Raw genomic sequence first — 21864 nt, 5'->3', positions numbered from 1 at the left:
TTTTTCCCTCCAAAATAGGGAGGTAGAATTAGAAAGAAATGTGTCAGGGTAAGGTGGGAGCTATGTGTATAAAAATGTATATCTGTTCAATTGTTCTGTCTGTGTACATCTTCAACCTCTCTCTGTTGGCTCCTTCCCTTTTGCTTACATCTTCTGTCTTTAAGAACCCTTGCCTTGCCTTTTCCTTAAGCCACTTTAGCTCACCTTTTTCTTCTGGTACCAAAGCATTTAGAAGAATAGTCTATATTTATTATTCCTTTCTTTCCCTTCTGTTGACTCCTCAATTCTTTATAGTTTGAGTTCCCTACCTGCCTCTTTGCTAAAACCACCTTCACATAGGAGTTTGGTGACCACTTCATTCTTAAAATTTCCCTCACTTAAGACCCAAGTCTCATCCATCTAGAATTACTTAATCTAGCTCTTGCTGACTCTTCTTCCTCCTATCTCATGAAAATGAAGAGAAGAATATTTTGGCAATTGCATACTCTAGGAATTCATTCTCATTTGAGATGAACAGTTTATTGTTTATAGTATTTAAACTCTTGCTCCTTTAGATCTTCTACTATATTTGAAAAATAATTTTTATATTTATTAATCAGATATACACACTATTTAATTGTTCATGATATTTGGAAATGTGTCTAGAGTCAGGTACTCTGTTGCATAGAAAATATCCTCTGTTGCACATTTACTGCTTCTAACATTTCTGTACTTTTTTTTTTTAACCAGGTTGCCCCAGATCATGTAGTTCCAGATCCAGAAGAGTGCTATGTGTATAGTCCATTAGGTTCTGCTTATAAACTTCAAAGTTACACTGAAGGATACGGTAAAAACACCAGTTTAGTAACCATGTGAGTAAAACTACTTTTTGGAGCATAACAAACTTTTTGTAAACAAAAATTATTGATTATTTTAACTTTTTGTTGTAATTAAAATGTTTGAAGAGTCAAATGTCATATTTTTACTGCTATTACTCTGCTTTTCAGTTTTATGATTTGGAATACCATGATGGGAACATCTATACTAAGTATTCCTTGGGGCATAAAACAGGTAATATAATTTTCAGCACACTTTTTGCCAGAATTTTTTTCTCTTTGTATTTTAAGTTTTACAATAGAGGTTTTAATAAATCTACATAAAATTTATTAAAGAAAATAGATGATTACATTTATTTATTTTAATTTTATTTATTTATTTTTTGGCTGAGTTGGGTCTTCGTTGCTGCACGTGGGCTTTCTTTAGTTGCGGCGAGTGGAGGCTACTCTTCGTTGCGGTGCGCGGACTTCTCATTTGCGGTGGCTTCTCTTGTGGAGCACGGGCTCTAGGCGCGCAGACTTCAGTAGTGGCAGCACGCGGGCTTCAGTAGTTGTGGCACGTGAGCTCAGTAGTTGTGGCTCATGGGCTCTAGAGCGCAGGCTTAGTAGCTGTGGTGCACGGGCTTAGTTGCTCCGTAGCATGTGGGATCTTCCTGGACCAGGGATCGAACCCATGTCCCCTGCATTGGCAGGCAGATTCCTAACCACTGCGCCACCAGGGAGGTCCCTAGATGATTATATTTAATTTTACATTAGTTGTCCGGTTTTTAATCATAATTGTTTAGGGTAACTATGATTATATATGAATTTATTCTAAAATGACGATATATGTTGTTCTGTATTTTTATTTTTTTAAACAGGCTGGGTTTACTACTGGAATGTGTGTCATCATGCTGATGGGCCTTTTAACACTTTATTGCTGCTACAGAGTTGTGAAATCACGAGCTATGATATGTAAGAACTTGCCACTGTAAAAACAGATGAGTGATATGGGTATTAAGAATTTATGTTGAGGTAGATCACTAATGTGTACATTTCACAAATGTGTTAACTATTTTCTGTCTAAAGATTTACTTCTCTAATTCATAGCATTTGGCTGAACTGATATGTTAATGAATTTAGTGGCTGCCTTTGAAATTCTGAGAGTCTAGTTCTTTGCAGAGTGCATTTACTTTGGTGCTAATTTCCTCATAAGAATCATTTAAAAAGTTGTATTTTAAAAATAAGGTCTTTGCTAGAACTAAATTGAAAATTCTATGATTCTTATCAGTTTATGGTGACTTGTTTTCACCTATCCCTACCAAAAGATCTAAATGTTGGAATCTCCTAAAAGTAGAAATTTTAAGTATGAAAATGTGAGCAATGTGTCCTTTGTAATGAATTCTCAAAGTTGTACCATCGTGTTACCTCCACTCATTTCTATAATTTAGATCAGGGAAATACCTTTTTAGGTTGTTTTAGTTTAGGACCTAAATAGACATACATTATTTCATTGAATCTTAGCAAGTACGAATCAACAGACCAGGCTTTGCCTCCAGTTTTATTCCATCTCTACTAAGCAGTGGTATATTTTCTCTTAATTGTATTATTTAGTCATATCCCTTTCCCATTTATCCACAAGTCCCTTGGTGCTCTTATAGATATGCTAAATTCTTTATATGAGGTAGGCAGTTAGCCCTTTACCTGTTATTTTTTGTTAATTTCTTTCCTATTCAATATTTGAATGGCTTTTGTATCGTATTAGTTTGTTTATATCTGCCTATCTTTTTCACTGTAATTTCTATTTCTTCAGTTGATAGAAAAGGATAACCTTTCAGGTGCTATTTTTACATTGTCATCTAAATTTTCTGTTATTTAATTTTTAAATTAACTCAATTGTCTGAAATTTTTTTAAATTGAAGTATGGTTGATGTACAATATTATATAAGTTACAGGTGTACCATATAGTGATTCACAATTTTTAAAATTTATATTCCATTTATAGTTATTATAAAATATTGGCCATATTCCTCATGTTACACAATATATCCTTGTAGCTTATTTTATACATAATACATAGTTTGTACCTCTTATTCCTCTACTACTCTATTGCCCTTCCCCACTTCCCTCACTATCTGAAATTTAAATTGGCATGTGGTGTGAAGTATGACTCAAGAAAACTTTCCTCTATGTTATTATTAAGTATGCCAATATTGGATAATGTCTTCTGTCCTTTATTGATGATTTTTTCTAGCCTTGGTTTATCACTTGCTTTTATTAATTATAAAATTTTATGATACTATAATCTACTTCTCAGATTACCTGTACTATTTCATTCACCTACATTTCTTTTTATGTAGTTGTTCTATAATTTTTTGTTTTGTTTTTGTTTTTTTAATTGAAGTATAGTTGATTTACAATGTTGTGTTAATGTCTGCTGTATATAATGTTTTAATTACTGTTATTTCATAATATGGTCTAATACCTGGTGGTGGAATACCCATAATCTTTTGCTAAATGATTTAATTTGGAGAACACAAATTATGAATATGGAATATATGATTAACATCTAATTTTATTCTTTCCCTTTTATATTTTATCTAGCATCAGTAGATACCACTACGTGGGAATATCCAGATGTCTGCAGATATTATTTTGGCTCCTTTGGGCAGTGGTCGAGTCTCCTTTTCTCCTTGGTGTCTCTCATTGGAGCAATGATAGTGTATTGGGTGCTTATGTCTAATTTTCTTTTTAATACTGGAAAGTTTATTTTTAGTAAGTATCCATATCATATGCTTTAACACAGTTACTTTCAGATACAATAACTACTATAATGTTTTCGTTTCAACCTTAAATTCTGGACTTGGGATTAATAAAGTAAAAAGTAATATTTGTAATTCTAGAAGATATACTTGATTCAGTTTGTTTTGTATGGTTATGATCTCAAATATAATGTGTATGTTAATTTCCAACAATTAATTTTTGAATAAATAATATTCCTTCAAATTCTCTAATTAACATAAAATATTTCTAAGTTCCAACAGATGTTTTAAGCATTGTTCAATTTTTACCACAAAATTTTAGTGTAACAGGAAAACTTATGAAGTTCCTTGGTGTTTGTTGCTAAAAAATTCAATGTGTAGAGTCTTGAAGAAACAAATGTCAGTCACATATTTTCAAAATATTAGGATCTAAAATTAGGAAACAATAGAATAGTGGAATTTATGTGGGAAATATATTATTAAATAAGCCCTATGTATTTAAAATCTAGATTTACATGAAAACCAAATTTCAAAATAAGTTCTAACATAACTACAACAGCTAATTTTCCTAAGAGCTTTTGAGAGGCAGGTGAGTGAGGGAGATAAATTCTATTTTTATTTTAAACCATAAAATTAGCATTTTAATTAAGTTTTTTTTTATTAACAATCATTTTTATTGTATGAGAAATTATGAAATGTTTCAAACTACCAAGGAAATGCCGAGGGTAATAGAAATACCACTGTACCCACTAAATGAGTTTTCATGTCTTAACATTTTGCCATATTTACATTAGTTCTCTATTCTTACAGACCTATAAATGTAGCCCCAGGTGTACTCCTTCTCAATCTCATTTTCCTTCTTCCCTAATTTTGGTACAAAATAATGGTACCTACATGTTTTTGTTATATTACTATATAAATATATAAGCAACATACCATATTACTTTGCATGTTTTTAATCTGTATAAATGCTTTTGCAACTTGCTTTTTTCTGTAATCATCTTCAATAATACATTGTTCTAGTTCAATTTAACTGCTTTATTCCATAATATGAATGTACCATGACTTCTTTATCCATTCTCTTGCTATTTAATTTGTTTTCAGTTATGTACTTTCCTGTTACAAACAAAATTTTGTTAAACATCATTGTTTGTCTCCTTGTGTATATGTGGGAGAGTTTCTTCAAACTATGTACCTATAAGACAAATTGCTGGAACTTAGAATATTCACATTTTCAACTTCACTAGAAATTACGGAATTGTTCTTTATCATTCTTATACCAGTTATACTCCTGCCAACAGTTTATGAAACTTCCCCTTGTTCCACATCCTCATCCACACTTGATATTATCAGACTTAAATTTTGCCAGTCAGGATATTGTTTAATTTGCATTTCTCCTCACAAGGAATGATCCTAGACATCTTAATTGGACATTATATAGCTTGTTATATCCTTTGCCAATTTTTCTTTTGGATTGTTGGTCTTTTTCTTATTTATTTATATGAACTCTTTGTAAAGTTTGGATACTAATATTTATTCATTAATGTTTGCAAATATCTTCCAGTTAGTGACTTATCTTCATTTTGTCTATGGTGGCTCTCTGATTCAGAAGTTTTTCTTTTACTTTCAAATTACTCAGTCTTTTTCATTATGGTCCACAACTCTTCCACATACATTTTAGAATCATTTGGTCAAATTCCACAAAAAATTCCTATCAGAATTTGATTGAAATTGTATTGAATTTATCAGTCAGTGTAACTTAATGTATCAACCACTACCATAATTGATGTCATTAGGGTACTGAGTTAAGAATTTGATTGGCATTGCATTGAATTTATAAATGTGGAGAGAATAATATCATTAGGATACTGAGTCTTACTGTCCATGATCATGGCATGGAATAGTTCTCCATTTATTTAGGTCTTTTTAAATATCTTTTAAATTTTTATTGATAAAGGTCTTACATATCTTATTTTTAGACTTATTTTATTCTCAGGACCCTAAAATATTTTTTCTTTGGTAAAGCAGTTTTAGTTTAATATTCAAATACACATACTTTTTATTATAGAGCATTTCAAACATGTACAAATTAAATGGAACAACATAAGGAACCTTCATGTTCCCCTCACCTGTTTTCTTTCCTTCTTAAAAAAAAATTATTTGTTTGTTTGTTTGTTTATGGCTGCATTGGGTCTTTTTTTTTAACATTTTTATTGGAGTATAATTGCTTAACAATGGTGTGTTAGTTTCTGCTGTATAACAAAGTGAATCAGCTATACATATACATATATCCCCATATCTCCTCCCTCTTGTGTCTCCCTCCCACCCTCCGTATCCCAGCCCTCTAGGTGGTCACAAAGCACCAAGCTGATCTCCCTTAGCTATGTGTCTGCTTCCCACTAGCTATCTATTTTACATTTAGTAATATATATAAGTCCATGCCGGTCTCTCACTTTGTCCCAGCTTACACTTCCCCCTCCCTATGTCCTGAAGTCCATTCTCTACATCTGCGTCTTTATTCCTGTCCTGCCCCTAGGTTCTACATAACCTTTTTTTTTTTTTTTTTTTTTTAGATTCCATGAATATGTGTTAGCATACGGTATTTGTTTTTCTCTTTCTGACTTACTTCACTCATAAGACAGACTCTAGATCCATCCACCTCACTACAAATAACTCAATTTCGTTTCTTTTTATGGCTGAGTAATATTCCATTGTATATATGTGCCACATCTTCTTTATCCATTCATCTGTCGATGGACACTTAGGTTGCTTCCATATCCTGGCTATTGTAAATAGAGCTGCAGTGAACATTGTGGTACATGACTCGTTTTGAATTATGGTTTTCTCAGGGTATATACCCAGTAGTGGGATTCTGGGTCGTATGGTAGTTCTATTTTTAGTTTTTTAAGGAACCTCCAACTGTTCTCCATAGTGGCTGTATCAATTTACATTCCCACCAACAGTGCAAGAAGGTTCCCCTTTCTCCACACCCTCTCCAGCATTTATTGTTTGTAGATTTTTTGATGATGGCCATTCTGACTGGTGTGAGGTGATATCTCATTGTAGTTTTGATTTGCAGTTCTCTAATGATTAGTGATGTTCAGCATGCTTTCATGTGTTTGTTGGCAATCTGCATATCTTCTCTGGAGAAATGTCTATTTAGGTCTTCTGCCCATTTTTGGATTGGGTTGTTTGTTTTTTTGATATTGAGCTGCATGAGCTGCTTGTAAATTTTGGAGATTAATCCTTTGTCACTTGCTTCATTTGCAAATATTTTCTCCCATTCTGAGGGTTGTCTCTTCGTCTATTTATGGTTTCCTTTGCTGTGCAAAAGCTTTTAAGTTTCATTAGGTCCAATTTGTTTATTTTTGTTTTTATTCCCATTTCTCTAGGAGGTGGGTCAAAAGGATCTTGCTGTGATTTATGTCAAAGAGTGTTCTTCCTATGTTTTCCTCTAAGAGTTTTATAGTGTCTGGCCTTACATTTAGGTCTTTAATCCATTTTGAGTTTATTTTTGTGTATAGTGTTAGGGAGTGTTCTAATTTCATTCTTTTACATGTAGCTGTCCAGTTTTCCCAGCACCACTTATTGAAGAGGCTGTCTTTTCTCCATTGTATACTGTTGCCTCCTTTATCAAAGATAAGGTGACCATATGTGCGTGGGTTTATCTCTGGGCTTTCTATCCTGTTCCATTGATCTGTATTTCTGTTTTTGTGCCAGTACCATACTATCTTGATTACTGTAGCTTTGTAGTATAGTCTGAAGCCAGGGAACCTGATTCCTCCAGCTCCGTTTTTCATTCTCAAGGTTGCTTTGACTATTCGGAGTCTTTTGTGTTTCCATACAAATTGTGAAATTTTTTTTTTTTTTAAGAGCTATTCTTTTCTTTTTTTAATTAATTTATTATTATTATTATTTTTGGTTGTGTTGGGTCTTCGTTTCTGTGCGAGGGCTTTCTCTAGTTGTGGCAAGCGGGGGCCACTCTTCATCGCGGTGCACGGGCCTCTCACTATCGTGGCCCCTCTTGTTGCGGAGCACAGGCTCCAGACACGCAGGCTCAGCAGCTGTGGCTCACGGGCCTAGTTGCTCCACGGCATGTGGGATCCTCCCAGACCAGGGCTCGAACCCGTGTCCCCTGCATTAGCAGGAAGATTCTCAACCACTGCACCACCAGGGAAGCCCCCAAATTGTGAAATTTTTTGTTGTAGTTCTGTGAAAAATGCCATTGGTAGTTTGATAGGGATTGCATTGAATCTGTAGATTTCTTTGGGTAGTATAGTCATTTTCACAATGTTGATTCTTCCAATCCAAGAACATGGTATATCTCTCCATCTGTTTGTATCATCTTTCATTTCTTTCATCAGTGTCTTTTAGTTTTCTGCATACAGGTCTTTTGTCTCCTTAGGTAGGTTTATTCCTAGGTATTTTGTTCTTTTTGTTGCAGTGGTAAATGGGAGTGTTTCCTTAATTTCTCTTTCAGATTTTTCATCATTAGTGTATAGGAATGCAAGAGATTTCTGTGCGTTAATTTTGTATCCTGCAACTTTACCAAATTCACTGATTAGCTCTAGTGGTTTTCTGGTGGCATCTTTAGGATTCTCTATGTATAGTATCATGTCATCTGCAAACAGTGACAGTTTTACTTCTTCTTTTCCAATTGGTATTCCTTTTATTTCTTTTTCTTCTCTGATTTTCGTGGCTAGGACATCCAAAACTATGTTGAATAATAGTGGCGAGAGTGGACATCCTTGTCTTGTTCCTGATCTTAGAGGAAATGCTTTCAGTTTTTCACCATTGAGAATGATGTTTGCTGTGGGTTTGTCGTATATGGCCTTTATTATGTTGAGGCAGGTTCCCTCTATGCCCACTTTCTGGAGAGTTTTTATCATAAATGGGTGTTGAATTTTGTCAAAAGCTTTTTCTGCATCTGTTGAGATGATCATATGGTTTTTATTCTTCAATTTGTTAATATGGTGTATCACATTGATTGATTTGTGTATACTGAAGAATCCTTGCATCCCTGGGATAAATCCCACTTGATCATGGTGTATGATCCTTTTAATGTGTTGTTGGATTCTGTTTGCTAGTAATTTGTTGAGGATTTTTGCATCTATATTCATCAGTGATATGGGTCTGTAATTTTCTTTTTTTGTAGTATCTCTCTCTGGATTTGGTCTCAGAGTGATGGTGGCTTCGTAGAATGAGTTTGGGAGTGTTCTTCCTCTGCAGTTTTTTGGAAGAGTTTGAGAAGGATGGGTGTTAGCTCTTCTCTAAATGTTTCATAGAATTCATCTGTGAAGCCTGGCGTTTTGTTTGTTTGTTGCAAGATTTTTAATCACAGTTCCAATTTCATTACTTGTGCTTGGTCTGTCATATTTCTATTTCTTCCTGGTTCAGTCTTGGAAGGTTATACTTTTCTAAGAATTTGTCCATTTCTTCCAGGTTGTCCATTTTATTGGCATAGATTTGTTTGTAGTAGTCTCTTATGATGCTTAGTATTTCTGTGGTGTCCCTTGTAACTTCTCCCTTTTCATTTCTAATTTTATTGATTTGAGTCCTCTCCCTCTTTTTCTTGATGAGTCTGGCTAAAGGTTTTTCAATTTTGTTTATCTTCTCAAAGAATCAGCTTTTAGTTTTATTTATCTTTGCTATTGTTTTCTTTGTTTCTATTTCATTCATTTCTGCTCTGATCTTTATGATTTCTTCTACTGATTTTGGATTTTGTTTGTTCTTCTTTCTCTAGTTCTTTTAGGTGTAAGGTTAGATTGTTTATTTGAGATTTTTCTTGTTTTTTGAGGTAGGATTGTAGTGCTATAAACTTCCCTCTTAGAACTGCTTTTGCTGTATCCCATAGGTTTTGGGCCATCGTGTTTTCATTGTCATTTGTCTCTAGGTATTTTTTGATTTTCTCTTTGGTTTCTTCAGTGATCTCTTGTTTTTTTAGTAACGTATTGTTTAGCCTCCATGTGTTTGTGTTTTTTCTTTTTAATTTATTTATTTTATTTATTTTTGGCAGCATTGGGTCTTCGTTGCTGTGTGCAGGCTTTCTCTAGTTGCGGAGAGCAGGGACTACTCTTCGTTGTGGTGTGCGGGCTTCTTATTGCAGTGGCTTCTCTTGTCGCATAGCATGTGCTCTAGAGCGCAGACTCAGTAGTTGTGGCACACAGGCTCAGTAGTTGTGGCTCATGGGCTCTAGAGCGCAGGCTCAGTAGTTGTGGCTCACGGGTTAGTTGCTCCACGGCATATGGGATCTTCCCCGATCAGGGCTCGAACCCATGTCTCCTGCATTGCCAGATGGATTGTTAACCACTGTACCACCAGGGAAGTCCTGTTTGTGTTTTTTACGTTTTTTTCCCTGTAATTTATTTCTAATCTCACAGCGTTGTGGTCGGAAAAGATGCTTGATATAATTTCAATTTTCTTAAATTTACTGAGGCTTGATCTGTGACCCAAGATGTGATCTATCCAGGAGAATGTTCTGTGTGCACTTGAGAAGAAAGTGTAATCTGCTGGTTTCGGATGGAATGTCCTATAAATGTCAATTAAATCTATCTGGCCTATTGTGTCATTTAAAGCTTGTGTTTCCTTATTAATTTTCTGTCTGGATGATCTGTCCATTGGTGTAAGTGAGGTGTTAAAGTCCCCCACTATGATTGTGTTGCTGTCCATTTCATCTTTTATAGCGGTTAGCATTTGCCTTATGTATTGAGGTCCTCCTCTGTTGGGTGCATATATATTTATAATTGTTATATCTTCTTCTTGGATTGATCCCTGGATCATTATGTAGTGTCCTTCCTTGTCTCTTGTAACATTCTTTATTTTAAAGTCTATTTTATCTAATATGAGTATTGCTACTTCAGCTTTCTTTTGATTTCCATTTGCATGGAATATCTTTTTGCATCCCCTCACCTTCAGTCTGTATGTGTCCCTAGGTCTGAAGTGGGTCTCTTGTAGATACCATATATATGGGTCTTGTTTTTGTATCCATTCAGCGAGCCTGTGTTTTCGGTTGGAGCATTTAATCCATTCACATTTATAGTAATTATCAAATATGTATGTTCCTATTACCATTTTCTCGATTGTTTTGGGTTTGTTTTTGTAGGTCCCTGTCTTGTCTTATGTTTCCCACTTAGAGAAGTTCCTTTAGCATTTGTTGGAGAGTTGATTTTGTGGTGCTGAATTATCTCAGCTCCTGCTTTTCTGTAAAGCTTTTGATTTCTCTGTCAATCTGAATGAGATCCTTGCTGGGTAGAGTAATCTTGGTTGTAGGTTCTTCCCTTTCATCACTTTAAATACAATGTGCCACTCCATTCTAGCTGGTAGAGTTTCTACTGAGAAATCAGCTGTTAACGTTATGGGAGTTCCTTTGTATGTTATTTGTCGTTTTTCCCTAGTTGCTTTTAATAATTTTTCTTTGTCTTTAATTTTTGTCAATTTGATTACTATGTGTCTTGGCGTCTTTCTCCTTGGGGTTATCCTGTCTGGGACTCTCTGCACTTCCTGGACTTGGGGGCTATTTCCTTTCCCATGTTAGGGAAGTTTTCGACTGTAATCTCTTCAAATATTTTCTTGGGTCCTTTCTCTCTTTCTTCTTCTTCTGGGACCCCTATAATGTGAATGTTGTTGCGTTTAATGTTGTCCCAGAGGTTTCTTAGGCTGTCTTCATTTCTTTTCATTCTTTTTTCTTTATTCTCTTCCGCGGCAGTGAATTCCACCATTCTGTCTTCCAGGCCACTTATCCATTCTTCTGCCTCAGTTATTCTGCTATTGATTCCTTCTAGTGTATTTTTCATTTCAGTTATTGTATTGTTCATCTCTGTTTGTTCTTTAATTCTTCTAGGTGTTTGTTCTTCAATTCTTCTAGGTCTTTGTTAAACATTTCTTGCATCTTCTCGATCTATGCCTCCATTCTTTTTCCAAGCTCCTGGATCATCTTCACTATCATTATTCTGAATTCTTTTTCTGGAAGGTTGCCTAGCTCCACTTCACTTAGTTGTTTTTCTGAGGGTTTTTCTTGTTCCTTCATCTGGTACATAGTCCTCTGCCTTTTCGTTCGTCTGTCTTTCTGTGAATGTGGTTTTCCTTCCACAGGCTGCAGAATTGTAATTTTTCTTGCTTCTTGTGATATAGTTTTTAATTATAAAAAATTAAGATTATTTGTTGCTGTTATAATAAAAGAACCTAATTAATTTTTTAACATTTATCTTGAATCTAGTAAATGTGTTGAAATCTTATTGCTTATAATTTTGTAGATTCACTTTCGATTTTCTATTTAGGTAGTTATGTCATCTATGAATAGTGAAAAGTTCTTCCTCTAGTTATTATTTTTTGAATGATTCATATCTGTATGCATACATTTATATTTAATATGTACATACATACATATATACACACAGGCACATGCATACATGTATATATGTTTACATATATACACATATAGATATATTTATCTTTTTTTAAACTGTAAATTTGTATGGATGCAGCGCTGGTAGACATCCTTATATTGTTCCTGAGGAAATCTTTCTAATGTTTCACCATTACATATTGCATTAGTTGTAGGATCAAAGGGTTGTACCCTTTAGTAATTCAGAGATGTTCCAGCCTATTGTTTTCTTATGCATTTTTATTAATGTGTGCTGGATTTTATTAAATACTTAATCTACATCTCTTGAAATGATTGTAAAGCTTTTCTCCTTTAAATTGTTAATATGGATAATTAAAGGAATACATTTTATAATATTTAAATCATACTTATATTCTGGGACAAACTTAAATTAGTTTGTAAGTCATGATGTATATTTAAAATTTTCTTACTGGATTCAGTTTACTTTTGGGAGGAGTGGGAGTAATATTTTATTTAGAACTTTTGTGTCTCTTCATAAGAGATAGTGGCCTAGAGTTTTTCTTTCTCACACTGTCCTCATTGAGCCTTGATGTATTAGGGCTGCTGTAAGAAATTACCATAAACTGTTTGGCTTAAAACAAGAGAAATTTGTTCTCTCCCACAGTCCTGGAGACTAGAAGTCCAAAATCAAAGTATCTGTAGGGCTCTCTGCTCCCTCTGAAGCCTTTAGGGAAGAAGCCTTCCTTGCCTCTTTCTAGTTTCTGATGATCGACTGCTGGCAGTCCTTGGTATTCCTTGAGTTGTAGCTGTATCACTCCAATTTCGGCTTCTGCCTTCACATGGCCATCTCCCCTCAGTGTCTCTGTGTCCACAATTTCCTGTTCTTATTAAAGACACCAGTCACTTAATTTAGGGCCTATCCTAATCCAGTATAACCTAATGTTAACTTGATTATCTCTATATAGAGTCTGTTTCCAAATATGGTCACATTCTAAGTTTCCTGGTGGACATGGATTTGGGGAGAATACTATTCAACCCAGTATACTTGGTATCAAGGTTTTACTAGCGTTATGTAAGTCTTTGGCACCAGGAATTCCTTAAAGATTCATAACTTCCAATCTTAAATCAGTAGTAAGCCCTGGAGATAACTGTAAAAACCTAGAGCACTAGACTACTTCTTTCATTCTATCTTGAGAGGCGTACAATGGAGATGAATAATTCACATATTTAACTTACTTTATGACCTTAAAATTTAATCCAACATTTTTTACCATCCTATTTTTAAGTTTTACATTACTTTTATTAATGCTTACTAAGGTTATAAAAGGTTAACATCAAACAGAATGAAGTAAATTCCCTCAGGCAAGTAAAAACATATTCTTCACCCATTCTCTCATTCACTGTAGAATGACATGAATGCTCAGGTATCTGCATTAGTTTTTTGTTTTGCTACTTCTTTTAGTATTACTTAATGGTGCTTGTGAGCAATAATTACTATATAGCCTTCAGTTTATAATAGCACGTCCTATACTTTGTAAAAACTTTAAGTGATTTTCCAGATAAGCTCAGCTGTTATGAGTACTGGCTTTACCCCTTTTGCAGACTTTAGAACTTTATTATATAAGATGTAACTATACTTATATAAATTAGTGTCCGTATATGTAAAAAAATTGTGCACACTGTCTTTATTCCAGGGCTTTTAACTAAATTCAGCCTTGTGGGTAGTTTTTTAAAAAAATCTTCAATCATGTAAAACACAGTGGGACTGTGACACCAATGACATTTTTCCCGTAAGTAGAGAAAGCTGAAGAAGGTAAAGCTATGTTAACAGTGAAGTAGCCTTTGTTCGGTGTACTAGGTAATATTACCACACAGTAGATCTTAAAAGATTTTTATAGGTAAAAGACTTTAGAGGGTGATTGATTTAGCATCTTTCATTCAGTATTAAACTATATTTTCCCCTTAATTTTTAGACTTTATTCATCACATTAATGACACAGATGCTATACTGAGTACCAACGATAGCAACCCTGGTAAGTAGTTTGGAATTGAAAGTTTGGCTTGTTTCTTTATTCGTCACCTCACTTCAAAAATGATTCAAGGTAGAACCTATAACTTTATTTTAGGTAAATGACCAGCATAAAATCATTATGTTAAGTAAGCCACTATTAAATTGTTGGCAGTCAGTATGTTGGAAAAAAAAAAAAAGAAAAACTCCACAAAATTTTGTGTTAATGTGAGCTAAACAACATTTAGTTCATATTATTCAATTCACAGTTACAGCTCACATCTATAGTATCCATATTTGCCTATGATCAATACATATTTTGAAGAACCTATATCACTGCTAATTGTTTTGGAAGTCTAGAACCATAGTTCTCAGTTTGTTAGTTTTAGACATTTATTGTTTTAGTTAGTAATATTTAAGATATACAAATCTGTGCCCTAAATTTCCTAATAATGAACCAAGGTTAGTAAATACAGAAAAATAAATTAAAGATTTGTCAAAAAAAACCCCTTAATTTCTTAGAAAATTTCTTTTAATTAATTTATTAAAAATAAACATTTGTGGCCTATGGGTTTATCCAATATGGCAATCATAGGAAAAGTGAATAGAAAAGCTAACATAACCTGGTTAACAGTGTAACTAACATCACCTAAAGCTTTTATGTGTTTAAGTTTCAAAGATACTGAATTCATAGCATTTTGATGGAGGTACACATTGATCACTAAGAGGACAATTCATTCAATGCATATTTATTAAGCCTGTTACCTGTGAGGAACTGTTCTAGGCTCTGGGATATAATGGACAGACAAGAGTTTCTCCTCTCATAAAGTGTACATTCCCATGTTTTCTATTCAGTGTCTTATTTTACCCCTTGATTAAACTGATTAACCTGTCATCTGTTAAGACTAGAAAATGAGTGAAGTATCAGCTTTTATTTCTGTGAACACACACATACACACTTTTCAATAATTATACTAAAGTATTTTACTGAAGTATTTTATAATTTAAACATATATCTCTTGCACCCTGTTCCTTACCTCAGAATTTTCAGAAGACCAAGTAACATACTTGTCTTAAAAGAGAAATTCATTTTACTATAGCTATTCTGATATCAATTGATAAAACTAGTTCATTAATATCTAATAGGATTTCTTCACTAGAGAGTTCATTGTTGAGTCCATAAATACCACAATTACAGTGATAATTTGGAGAGCACCATCAGCAAAGTCAGTTTACTTTGCATAGTGATATGTTGATAGTAGCACTTCTTGATTCTTTGGTTTATTTTGAACAGTGTATTAAATAGAGTATGAAACAATCCATCTCAGTTAATATTAAAAATTACAGCTGACATTTATTGGATACTTACTGTGTGCAGGCATTGTTCTAAATATTTTACAGCAACTCCATAAGGTAGATCTTTTCTCTCATTTTCTGTGCAGAAACCAAGGTACAGAGAAGTTAGTGATTTGCCCAAGGTTACATAACTATTAAGTGACAGGGTCGAGATTCTTTATTCAGTCAATATACTTCCACAGCCTGTGCCCTTTACCACTGTAATTATTAGCACAAAAAAAATTCAAGTTAATTTACTTCTCTCCAGAGCATAAAAGAAAAATGTGCATGTTAAAGTGCTAAGAAAGAAGGTGAAAGAAAATTTTTGGCTTTGTGGTATGGGAAATAACGGATAGAGAATAAAATTGTTTGTCAGCATTTTTCACTACCATTAAACATTCTTTACAAAGAGCTGATTATTAGAAAAAGTACTATTATGAAACTAGAAACACAGTGAGAATGATTTGTATTCTCTCTGCTAACAGAAGATCAGTGTTAGGAAAAATACGTTTTACTCGCTTCCCAGTTCTCTGGATATCATCTGGGCTCTTAAGCTGCTATAAGGTGTGATAAACATCCAGGACAATTACTCTGGATTGCTGGAATTCAAGATTCTTAAGCTATAAGCAATAATTAGATTTTGGCAATACCGTGGCAGATGTTTTGATGGTGTCCACTTTTTATTCCAAACCCAGAGATTTTGTTTATTGTTAGAAGAAACCTGTTCTTTGGCCTTTGTGTGGGTTATTAACACAGTGAACAATTACCTGTATGATATTTCTTATATTATTATATAAATAGGATCAAATATCATCCAACCCAGTATTTTCTCTCTAGCAATGGGACCAAAGGATATCTGGTAGGATAATTTTATAATTTCCAGTAGAAATTAAGGCTATACCTCAAAGTTTTCTAACATTCTCCTACCTTTAATTATTTATATGTAAAAGGTTTCTAATATAACTATATATAAAGTAGATAACAAGGACATACTGTATAGCACAGGGAACTGTATTCAGTATCTTGTAATAACCTATTGTGGTAAAGAATCTGAAAAAGAATATATAAATATATAAATAACTGAATCACATTGTTGTATACCTGAAACTAACACAACACTGTAAATCAACTATACTTCAATAAAAATAAATAATAAAAATAAATAAGAATGATTCATGATATATCTAAATATAACCCTCTATTTTTTTCCAGAAAAAAGAAACTTAGCATTCATGGTAAAAATTGAGGTTGGCAGAACAAGTGTCAGTCTTGGGGGTAGTCATTTTCTGTTCTTTGTTGCCTTCTCTAATCTGTTGCTTCCCTATTGCAGTGATTTGTCCAAGTGCCAGGAGTGGTGACCATCCTGACAATGGCTCTATGATTTTCTACACCAATGACTCGGGACTCCAGCAGTTTGAAAAGTGGTGGAATAAGTCCAGGACAGTGCCCTTTTACCTCATAGGGCTCCTCCTGCCACTGCTTAATTTCAAATCTCCTTCATTTTTTTCAAAATTTAATATCCTAGGTAAGCCAAGGCACTGTGTTATAGAGCCTCTGTGTAGTAGAATACATGCTGGATTCTGTGGAAATATGGTCTGACTGGGGAAATATCAATAGTTACCTTCCAGGCCTGTTCATCTATGTTTAATTTGTTCATGCATATGTTACCCTGCTTTTTGGTTTTCTTAATGGAGTTTGGAAGAGAGAAAAATATAGATGGGCTCTTTCCTGGCAGTCCAGTGGTTAAGAATTCACCTTCCTGTGCAGGGGGAGCAGGTTCAATCCCTGGTGGGGGAGCTAAGATCCCACATGCCTCGCAGCCAAAAAACCAAAACATAAAACAGAAGCAGTATTGTAACAAATTCAATAAAGACTTTAAAAATGGTCCACATCAAAAAAAATCTTTTAAAAAAAAAAGAAAAATATAGATGATCATTTCAAGTCCAAGTCCCTTCTTAAGATGAGTTGCTGGGTGCATTAAAAAAAAAAAAAAGGACTTACCTGGTGGCACAGTGGATAAGACTCCGCGCTGCCAATGCAGGGGGCCTGGGTTTGATCCCTGGTCAGGGAACTAGATCCCACGTGCATGCTGCAACTGAGAGTTTGCATGCCACAACTACGTAGCCCGCCTGCTGCAACTAAGGAGCCCTCAAGGCACAGCTAAGGAGCCCAACTCCCACAGCTAAGACCCGGTTCAACCAAATTAAAATAAAGAAAAAAAAGGATGAGTTGCTGGGGTTTCCATTCTATCCTTACTGAACAACTATCCCTCATTTCCTCTAAGAGAACAGCTAGAGGAAGTAGACTACGATTTCAGCGGAGAGATCCAAAGTGGATGTTTTAGGAATTCTCAAGTCTAAGGGTTGGAAATATTATAACTTACTAAGGGAGGTTATGGAATATTTTTTTCCTACAGTATCTATTTAAGAGTATAGCACAAAATTATCACTTGACTTTCAGCCTGGGATATTGTTCTCTAGCTGAAGCTCCTAAGGTTTATTCTGCTTCTGCTCTCTTCCTCTGTGCTTTTTCTTTCTTAGAACACTATTGCCTCCTTAAAGAAACAGACTTCTTTTTGTGAGACCTGTTTTAGAAAAGGAACCCCTATGAAAGCTCAGATCTGGTTAACTAAAGACAAGGATATCAATTCATAAAGAATTGATAACCTAAATAGATAATAGGATTTCACCTCCTCCCTATAGTTCTGACCTCTTGGTAGGCGGCCTGGAGTATGAAATAATTAGATTACTCATCACATCAAGGAGGTGGCTCTGGGTTTTCAGAAGACCAAAGGAGGAGGTAAGGATATTTCTCTATACCTCTGCCTCACAACAGGATTCACTGTAAGACTGACTACCACAGACACACACAGAAAATGAAGAGTTGTGGTTATATAAGCTTTAGCCTCTTGTATTCATCCTTTCTGAATCAGCTAACCTCCAAACCCACAGTAAGAGCTTATATAGCTCATTTGTGGTTTACTGATTTGCTTGCCTACTTTCCCATGGAACAGATCTTTAAAAGTTAGCATGTAAACTTATAGAAGAATTTGCTCAGTTGGGCAAAACAATCACTAGGCTTCTAACCAGGTTAGTTATTCTCCACCTCCTTAAGGATATTTTTCTTTTGCCCTTTTCCTTGGTACTTTCCCTTTTAAAACTACATATAGCTTCTTTAGAGAAATTAGAATCTAATTCCTCTAGAAACCTTTCTGGATTTCTTGACTCTACTCCATAATGACTGGACTTAATTCCTTAAATCCTCTAACATCTAGACTACTAAAAAATCCTGAAATTCTGAATGCCCACATTACCCTGCATAAAGTGGGCATTTACTTTACACAGTGAATGGAATCTGGAATCTTTCCATCTAGCAAGTAGTACTGCTCAATCAAAACTTCATCTAGATAGTAGATCAGATTGTTCATGGATTATGTGGCTTATTGCCTTTCTCAAATAAGTTTATGATTCACATTTACTACTTTTCTTTCTTCACTTTTTCTTACACTAAATATTTTGACAGACTTTTCCAACTTATTGACTGTCTCTAATACTTTTTTTTAAAGTTAATTTTACCCGTTCCTTTTCATTTTTAAATTTTTTATTTATTTCTTTATTTTTTGGCCATGCCACACAGCTTGCAGGATCTTGAAGTTCCCCGACCAGCAATTGAACCTGGCTCTCAGCAGTGAAAGCGAGAAGTCCTAACCACTGGACCGCCAGGGAATTCCCCTCTAATACTTTCAATACAAAGAATAAGAGTCAGTTTCAGGTTGTTTTTTCTCTCCTATGTAACCTTACAATTTTATAATGGACTCTCTGCATGTATCTTCCACTAAACTCAGCTCCTAAGTTCTTAGGCCTACTACATAGTTTTTTGCTTTGTTTTTTGATATCTCACATAGCTTGTTTCTGTTCTTTAGATCTTACCTGGGTTTTAGTGGGCATAAACAACAAAGGTAATAATTTTCCAAACTATGCTGAGAATGTAGAAACAAAACTTGATTTTGAAATAGTCTGTAAAACAAACTTGATAAATGGTTTCTGAATTTTTCTTTACAGGCACAGTGTCCGTTCTCTACTTGATTTTTCTTGTCACCTTGAAGGCTATTTGCTTGGGATTTCATTTGGAGTTTCATTGGTTTATGCCAACAGAATTTTTTGTCCCAGGTGAGCTATTTGTCCCAAGTAAAGAATTAATAAATTACAATAATGTGATCTTCAGTTAACTATTGTTACTATAAAACAAGTATTGGTAGATTTTATGATGAACACTTTTATTAATGCTGTTAAGCTAAAAACAGGAGTACAGTTGAAATTACTGTGGTTTTCTTGCAGTTAGGGCTAACCAGTACGCTTTGTCATTTCTGCTTGGGAGTTAAAGTCACAATGCAATTGACAAATCAAGAACTCATTCTCTAGACTTTCTCTGAGGAAACATACCCCTAGAATTTCAGAGACTTAGAACACAGTCAGTGATAAATATATGTGAATAGTACTGGTAATTAACATCATTGTTCCCCTTATGGGTTTTTTTCTTTTAATATTGCTGTTTTTCAGGCTAATTAGGGTGGTGATTATTAAGTATTCTTTCCCACCTTTTTTTTTTCCCCATGGCTATAACTTGGCAATTTCTTAAGTTTCACCCAAATTTTTTCCCCATGGCTATAACTTGGCAATTTCTTAAGTTTCACCCAAATTTAGAGGATTTTGGACATGATAGAAGCACCATGAAGCAATGAATGGATAATGCTAAATGAGGAAACAGACTAAAAAATGGAAGTAACTATTACGCTCGTATCTTAAAAACTAATAATAAGGGGAACGTAGTACAGAATTCTGTTGTTGGTTTAGAAAGACTGCTTTCTTTCCGATCTTCAACTGTTGATTCTGGCAGTCTAGAATTCAAATCTCTATTCAGTTTCTGGTGTTAGTCTCTAAAGCCTGCAAATATAGTTGTCTACCACCCCTTTTGTTTCTTTTGTTACAACATTCCTGAGTTTTCCAGGTGTGCTGAGTTGGTGGTCATTGGAAGGTAGTATTTATGTTACCATGGTTACTTGTTTTCAGATCGTCTGGCTGCATCAGCTTTGATTTTTTTAATATCTATTAGAAGCCCACAAAGACTAAAAAGTCAGTGTAAATTCAGGATAAAGGAAGTACTGGGGCTTGCAAAGCATCTTCTCTCACAGATTGTATTTAAAATTGGACAGTGATGAAAATAGCAACTTTAAACTAGTTCTTCCATTGATTAATAAAAATAGTCTAGGATATTATTTTCTAAAAGTAGATCCATATTGATTTATATTGAGGCTTAGTGATGAACATTTCTGCTAATGATAAGACATTAGAGATAAATATGGGAGAAATGGAGAGTATAAATAGTTATTTAAAAGATGGAAAAGGGAATATACCTAAATAGATATCAAGCCATTTATTTCACTTTACTTCATTTCTAAATGATATGAGGGGAGAATCATGAGGACTAAAAGAGGTTCATGTAAATACCTGTGGTCCTGAAATTACTTTATTGTGATTGAAGAATTTCTTAAGAAAGAAAATATATCATAAATCTTTTTCAGTAAAGGCTAATTAAAAATCAGAGAATTGGAGGGTGTGAATCTTTACCATCCTGATGAAGAATTCTCATAAACTTCTAGTTCTAATTGAATCTTTATGTACTCTTGTTTCTAAAAAGTTATTTTTCAGTTCGGTAAATCCCATCACCCTTCTTCCCAGGTAACTGGAAAAACAATGAGAAAAACCTACTCATGTATTTCATCCTATCCTTTCCTGCCTCCTCAGGGACTTCACTTTTGCAGTTATTCTTTCTTTTTTAATCATGTATCATCAGATTTTTCCTACTGAACTATTCCTTCCAGTATACAAACCTATGTCCCAATCTAAAAACAAAAACTCATATGACCCCGCATTCCCCTCTAGCTATTGTTTCCCTTTAAAGAAAAACCTTTGTAAGAGCTGTCTGTGCTCACTGTCTCCACTTCTCCTTCCATTTTGCCTTGAACTCACTTCTGTTAGACTTTTGCTCCAATCACTCCACTGACTGATGACCAATGACTGCATCCTTCCAAACTCAATGACCAAATCTCACACCTCTTCTTACTCAACCTGTCAGCAGCATGGGGCACATTTGTTCACTCCTTCCATCTTAAAATACTTTCTTTATTTAACTTCTAAAACCCTATTCTCTCTTGATTCTTCTACATAACTGTTCCTTCTCATATCTCTGACCTCTAAATGATAGAGTCATCCAGGGTTTAGTACACAAACCCCTCTTCTCTCTACCTTTATTCCCTAAATAATGTCATCTAGCCACCACGCTATATGGTGACTAGTCCCAATTTTTTTTATCTCTGGCCCAGATCTCTCCACTGAAATCCATACTCATATATCTACCTGCCCCTTCTACATCTCCACTTGGATGTCCATTTTGTATACTTAATTTACACAAATCAAATACTTGTTTTCTTCCTCATCCACCCCCTCCCAACAGCCTGCTTAACCTGCTCTTCTCCCAGGCTTCTCATTCTCAGAAAATGGTAGCACCAATTTACCACTTGATCAGGCCAAACTCTTTGGAGTCATACTTGACTGTTCTTCC

General features: G+C 34.5%; 1 protein-coding gene across 8 annotated transcripts in view; it reads left to right on the top strand.

The window, feature by feature from the left end:
- SLC38A9 (solute carrier family 38 member 9) overlaps positions 1-21864 on the top strand; it is a 108101-nt gene that overhangs the window by 52418 nt on the left and 33819 nt on the right. For all 8 annotated transcript variants that reach the window (XR_014241851.1, XM_082382355.1, XM_082382356.1 and 5 more), the window contains exons 4-10: positions 730-851; positions 987-1050; positions 1676-1769; positions 3399-3569; positions 13874-13933; positions 16574-16768; positions 19305-19412. Coding sequence is in view for 7 of the 8 variants with exons in the window: in XM_082382355.1 (XP_082238481.1) it covers positions 730-851; positions 987-1050; positions 1676-1769; positions 3399-3569; positions 13874-13933; positions 16574-16768; positions 19305-19412 (814 nt within the window). In the remaining variant the exon portion in view is untranslated. The remainder of the gene's footprint in view (positions 1-729; positions 852-986; positions 1051-1675; positions 1770-3398; positions 3570-13873; positions 13934-16573; positions 16769-19304; positions 19413-21864) is intronic.

This window comes from Balaenoptera borealis (assembly GCF_965194805.1).
Source record: "Balaenoptera borealis genome assembly, chromosome: 2".
Classification (NCBI taxonomy): domain Eukaryota; kingdom Metazoa; phylum Chordata; class Mammalia; order Artiodactyla; family Balaenopteridae; genus Balaenoptera; species Balaenoptera borealis.
Note: the sequence above shows the minus strand (reverse complement) of the source record. Positions and strands in the feature narration are given on the sequence as shown.